General features: G+C 41.1%; 1 protein-coding gene across 1 annotated transcript; it reads left to right on the plus strand.

Moving 5' to 3' along the window:
• Positions 1-5,258: 5,258 nt before the first annotated feature.
• Positions 5,259-6,203, plus strand: LOC110143968 (putative olfactory receptor 2W6). Its single transcript, XM_020903742.2, has one exon. It carries the CDS (start codon positions 5,259-5,261, stop codon positions 6,201-6,203), a length of 945 nt encoding a protein of 314 aa, XP_020759401.2.
• Positions 6,204-6,580: the final 377 nt, after the last annotated feature.

Genomic DNA, 6,580 nt, shown 5'->3' on the forward strand with positions numbered 1-6,580 from the left:
GTATTGTATTCTTTAAATTAATGAAGTGTGACCAGCTGTGCTCCAAGAAAATCAGATGTATTCTGTTTTCTACAACTTCTCAAAGAAATTCTTATTTTACTGCAAGAGGTAGTGCCAACACCAATTTAAAGAGCTAAATAAAACATTGTTTTGTTGTTGCTGTTGTTCAGTCACCGAGTCATGTTCTACTCTTTGCAACCCCATGGACTGCAGCACACCAGGCTTTCCTGTCCTTGACCATCTCCTGGAGCTTGCTGAAACTCATGTCCATTGAGTCGGTATTGCCATCCATCATCTTGTCCTCTATCGTCCCCTTTTCCTCCTGCCTTCAATCTTTCCCAGAACCAGGGTCTTTTATAGTTGGTCGGCTCTTCACAACAGGTGGCCAAAGTATTGGAGCTTCAGCTTCAGCATCAGTCCTTCCAATGAATATTCGGGACTGATTTCCTTTAGGATGAACTGGATGGATCTCCTTGCAGTCCAAGGGACCCTCAAGAGTCTTCTCCAACACCACAGTTCAAAAACATCAATTTTTTAGTGCTCAGCCTTCTTTATGGTCCAGCTCTCACATCCATACATGAATAATGGAAAGCCATAGCTTTGACTATATAGACCTTTGTTGGCAAAGTAATGTCTCTGTTTTTAATATGCTGTCTAGGTTTGTCATAGCTTTACTTCCAAGGATCAAGTGTCTTTTAATTTCACAGCTTCAGTCCATCTGCAAGGATTCTGAAGCCTAAGAAAAAATAAAAAAGCATTGCAATCAAATTATTTTTACTAGTTATGTGTAATATTGATATTCCCATCCCATGTTTGTGTTTGGTGGGTCTGCAAGAGGCAAGACAGGGCGATCTTGGCCCCTGGAAAGTCATATGAACAGTAAATGTGTAAAGCAGATGGGCAGAGACACTATCTAGTCACTTGAATTAGATTAGACTGGCTGAACACCAGCCTCAAATTCTGGCACTATCCATATAAGGTGAAGACACATTGGGTGGAGAAGTGACACATTGGGTGGAAGAAATGACTTTTCTCTTGACTTCTCAATATGTCAGGAGACCAAAGCACTCTATATTATCTGGTCTCCCTTACCCCATTTTCCCCCATGTTAGAAGATGTGGATTCAGCTCTTTGGCATTGCTTGGCTCCTCACAATTACATGGTTTTAATTTTGTGAGTCCAGGATCAAAATAAATTGATCTGACTTAATTTTTATGTAAAAGTCAGTAATCATTCTCTCTTCAAGAAAATCTGACTTCCATACTTGGGAATTGCCCTTGATACCTCCCTTGTGAGTTCTGCCTTCACATGTGGGGACCTGAGCTGATCTCTAGATGAGAGCATCAGTCCCTAAGGTCTTAACTCTATAAACAAACTGATATCTATCTTCAGGATCCCAGGTTATTTCAAATTCCCAAGGTGACATGATATTGAAGTTGTCCTCCCATCCCCTTATTATGCACAAATGAAATAACATCGTATGTATTAAAGCTCTTAGTGATGTGTGCTTCCCTTTATCCCTGGGTAACATCTGCCATCTCCTTAATCCTAGGGTGCCTGTTTATATAGGAGTAAGATAAAACATATAGATTTGAAATGTGGCACTATGCCACCTCATCCATTTAGCTAAGAAGAGATGCCATCTGTGGCCAGTTCTGATAACTTTTGCCCACAGTTAACTTTTTTTTTCAAGCTGCGATACTTCATTTTAAGGCATTAATGGTGCATAAATTATTTTTGTGCTCAATCCCCCATCAGGTTTTGTTGGAGTTTCCTTCCTTCAGAAGATCCAGAAACTAAAAGGGACCAGAATTAGCTGCCTTATCCCTGAGAAAACTCTCTGGAATCAAAGTAAGGAGGGCTGATAGACTATTAGTTCTTCTACTTTCTGGGAAGAACAACAGTGAAGATTTTGATATGTGCTTTGCTGTAGCAGTGAATCTTATTTCTGTACCTTTGATCATTTGAGAGATTTACGATTATCTTTGTGATGGTTCTAGTAGGGTTTTTATCTGTTAGGGTGACAGAGTAAGAAAGTTCTCAAAGCCAACTCACACTTTAATTTCATCTTGGAACACAGCAACTGCATCCAATTAAAAAACAACAGAATGCATCACATTTTAACAAAGTAGATCTAAGACAGGTAGATTAGGATAAATTACATTCTACTTGCTTTCTTATTCATCGCTGGGCCAATCCAAGGGCATCCTGTCACCTTAGATTTACACATATCAAATTATCCTTTTTAATCTCCTCTTGAAATAATAGCCAGTTTGGGCAGAAAACCTCTGCTGCTGTTCTGTTTTGTCACAGTGGCAAATCAAGCATTGCAAACCTTCTCTGGTAATGTTGAGAATGATCACAAATTTCACCCCAGCAAGTATTCAGAATGTCATAGTTAGGTCTGTATGTGCGGATTCATGGGGGAGTAGTAATAAAAGATCATCTTTAAACAAGTTTAACTAGATAGGAATAGGGGAGGAAGAAGAGCAAATGAAACTTTGTGCTAATAAGTAGGATTATGGACTTACCAGGTGGAGCTAATGGTAAAGAATGGACTTGCCAAGGCAGGAAACATAAGAGATGGGTTTGATCCCTGGGTCAGGAAGATCCTGGAGGAAGGCATGGCAACCCACTCCAGTATTCTTGCCTGAAGAATCCCATGGACAGAGGAGCCTGGTGGGCTTCAATCCATAGGACTGCAAAGAGTCAGCACTACTGAAGCAACTTCACACACATGCGGCTTTATGGTTCCTGCTATGATACGAAATTGCAAGTGTTGGCTATTGACCCTTCTGTCATGGAGATTGTTCATCTCTGAAATGGAGATCCTAACGCTTGGCCTTTCCACATTACAGGGCTGTTGTGAGGATGGTGTGCAAGTGTAGGTATAAAAGCTCTTCAAAACATGTAATGTATTGTAGTTGTGAAAAGAGTTATGATTGTTTAGGATATGTTTACACCTGAAGCAGACAAAAATAGCTTCACTACTTGGTATTGTTAAATCCCATTCAGGTAGTCTTCCTTTGTGAGTTGGTGGTACAGGTTTGGGTATTCTCTTAGTCAGAGAATCAAGTCCAGTGCATCTGTCCAGATTTTTAGGCCAAAGTTTTCAAAATTAGAACAAGTTTATAGTTTTAAGACCCTGATGCTAGGAAAGATTGAGGGAAGGAGGAGAAGAGGGCAACAGAAGATGAGATGGTTGGTTGGCATCATCAATTCAATGGACATGAGTTTGAGCAAACTCTGGGAGATAGTGAGGGACAGTGGAGCCTGGCATGCTGCAGTCCATGGTATTGCAAAGAGTGGGACAAAAGTGATCTACTAAACAACAATACTAGTTAAACTATTATTGGTGTGTGAACAGCTTAATTCTTTTCAATTTCCACTTGCAACAGCTTTATTCCTTGCAATTTCATGATTCTGAACTAAAGATGAGTTTAAAAAAAAGCATGAAAAATCAAGTACATTATACTTGAAATGCTTGTTAGGTGAAACAGGGTGAGTCTCTGGGTACTGGACAGAGGCCTGAGCATTAAGTCATCTTGGAATGAAAGAAAAACACATTATACTGTCCTTTAGAATAGGTAAATTATAAATAAATTTGATGTTTGCAATTTGGCTGAGGAGTCATGTCCTAAATGATGTATATAGCTAAGCAATTTGTGTACATTGTGATTGCCACTCACAGGATCTATTTATTGACTCTCTTAAACTTGAGTGAGAGCTGTGACAGGCCTGTGGGAAAAACAGTGCAAGTTGTTATTCACAACCAATACCAGCAGAGTGTGTGAAGGAAAGTCTCCTTTTCGAATACTCAGTTGACTTAGTAAAGTCTTTGGTACTTGGCTGGTTATTTCTGATCATTCCCTGCACCTTTTAATCTCTTCATGGGGTTTTGCTGAGGTTCTTGTGCCTTTATGGGAATGGGAACTTACATTCAGTCCTATTCCTGTACTCAATGAGAACTTACAGAATTTCCACCTGCAGCTTCAACTGGAAAGAGTTCATAACTTTTTCACTATCAGGCTCGACAGTGATGACAGCGACCTCATGGAGCCACTCACCTTTCAAAAAGGTTTTGTATTCTAGTTCTTACTGCTTCCTTCTTGTGTGTTGCAATGATGCCATTTTCTATTACCACAGTTGATACAAGCTTGGGTGAACACTGATGCTCTCCTATAAGGCAGAGCCCCAACAAATCCCTTGGTATTGACTGTAGAAACCATGAGAAGTTAAAAATGTTTATGGCATATACCCGATGTCATGAATTATGAACACATGTGAGGTCTGGAGGGATGTGTAGAAAGGATCTAGCCTCCCTCTTGCACAAAGAAAAGCCAAGATGCAGAGAAAGAAACCAGATATTAGGCCACACATTTGCAGACTTGCCTTATATAGAGGCAGAATCCAGTCTATCTCAAATCCTCCTTTTAGAGTCAAAGGTATTGTGTTTAATCTCAATAAAATTCCATATCATTAAGAAGTTACCTGACATGTACATTCATGGATGTCCTGAACATCATCCATGACTTTAGCCCTTTGGGCCTTTCTATATGCTACTTTCTCTCATTGAACCATATTGCTTAATCTGCCACATGTAAAATTTTTACTTGTTATTTGAAAAACAGCCAAAAGTAAGGACCTCTCAGGTATAACAGTTTCTTGCAATGTGTATGTGTGCTCAGTCTTGCTTGACTCTTTGTGACTCTATGGACAGCAGCCTGCCAGGTTCCTCTGTACATGGAATTTTCCAGGTAAGAATACTGGAGTGGTTTTCACTTCCTATTCCAAGGGTTGTTCCTGACCCAGGGATCAACCCTGTGTCTCTTGCATCTCCTGCATTGGCAGGCCAATTCTTTACCATTGCGCCACCTGGGAAGCCCTTCTTGTAATATACACGCTTCTATAAGTTCTTTCCTGATCAATTGGAAATAACTTGCAAAACACTCAGCTTTTAAACAAGTTTTCTTTTAGAGAACTTCCACTTTTCTCCTTTCTTTGTCATTGTTTGCATATATTATTCACCAGGGAGAACAACTCCCCAGTCAATTCACCCTTTAATCTTCAGCAGTATTAGGCACACTGCCTTGCATAAGAAAGATATCCATAAATGTATGCTAAAAACGTAATGGAAGGGCAAATGACCTTCCAAAATTCACAGACCCGTAAGTGGAAATTGGAGAGTGTTGGGTAGTCTTCACCTGTTATCTTATCTAATTCTTTTCTCTGTGTCTCCATAACAACTGGTGAAGATTATGGAAAGGGACAATGACAGCTACCATCAGGCATTCATCTTGGTGGGCTTTTCTGACCGACCTCAACTGGAAATAATTCTCTTTGCTTTTATCTTGATCTTCTACATCCTGACACTAGTGGGCAACACAGCCATCATTCTCTTGTCTATCGTGGACTCCAGGCTCCACACACCCATGTACTTCTTTCTTGGGAACCTATCTTTCTTGGATCTCTGCTTTACAACGAGTATTGTTCCCCAGTTGCTGTGGAACCTTTGGGGTCCAGAGAAGACCATCACCTACCATGGCTGTGTGGCCCAACTCTATATCTATATGGTGCTGGGCTCAACTGAGTGTGTTCTCCTAGCTGTCATGTCCTATGACCGCTACGTGGCTGTCTGCCGGCCACTGCACTATACTGTGGTCATGCACCCACATCTCTGCCTGCAACTGGTGACTGTGGCCTGGTGCTGTGGCTTTCTAAACTCCTTTGTTATGTGTCCCCAGACGATGCACCTGTCCCGATGTGGGCGTCACAAGGTGGACCACTTTCTGTGTGAGATGCCTGCTCTTATTGCCATGTCCTGTGAAGACACAATGCTGGTGGAAGCATTTGCCTTTGTCCTGGGGGTTGCTCTTCTCCTGGTGCCCCTTTCTCTGATCCTCATCTCCTATGGCATGATCACTGTTGCTGTGCTGAGGACCAAGTCAGCAGCAGGGCGCAAGAAGGCTTTCAACACCTGCTCATCTCACCTAACAGTGGTCATTCTCTTCTATGGAACCATCATTTACATGTACCTGCAGCCAGCCAACAGCTACTCCCAAGATCAGGGCAAGTTCCTCACTCTCTTCTATACCATTGTCACTCCCAGTGTCAACCCCCTCATCTATACTTTAAGGAACAAAGATGTGAAAGGGGCAATGAGGAAACTCTTGGGGTGGGAGAAAGAGAATAAGGAAACCTAAGAGAAATGTTGGAATAATACAGTTGGTGTTCTGCTGCTTACATATATCTTAACTGTGTGGAAAACTATTTAAAGAGTGAAGGGAACATGGATAGGCACAATGGGCTTTTGAGTTTGACCCCATGCCCTACTCTCTGGATGTGAAGTGCCTTTGTTCTGTTTAAAGGTGTCTACTTTAGAAGATCTTTAGTGCATTTGCATTTTATCCATTTTTATTTATAACTGCAGGGGATATGTAGAATGAATTCAGATAACACAGTCTGCAGACGACATCATGAGATGCCAAATAAAAATGAGACAACATGAATGGCTTTCTTTTGAAGCTCCTTTATTTATGACGACAGTGTTTTTTCAGAGAGGGTTGAGTCAGCATCAGTA

The sequence above is a fragment of the Odocoileus virginianus genome, chromosome 3 (genome assembly GCF_023699985.2).
Source record: "Odocoileus virginianus isolate 20LAN1187 ecotype Illinois chromosome 3, Ovbor_1.2, whole genome shotgun sequence".
Lineage (NCBI taxonomy): Eukaryota > Metazoa > Chordata > Mammalia > Artiodactyla > Cervidae > Odocoileus > Odocoileus virginianus.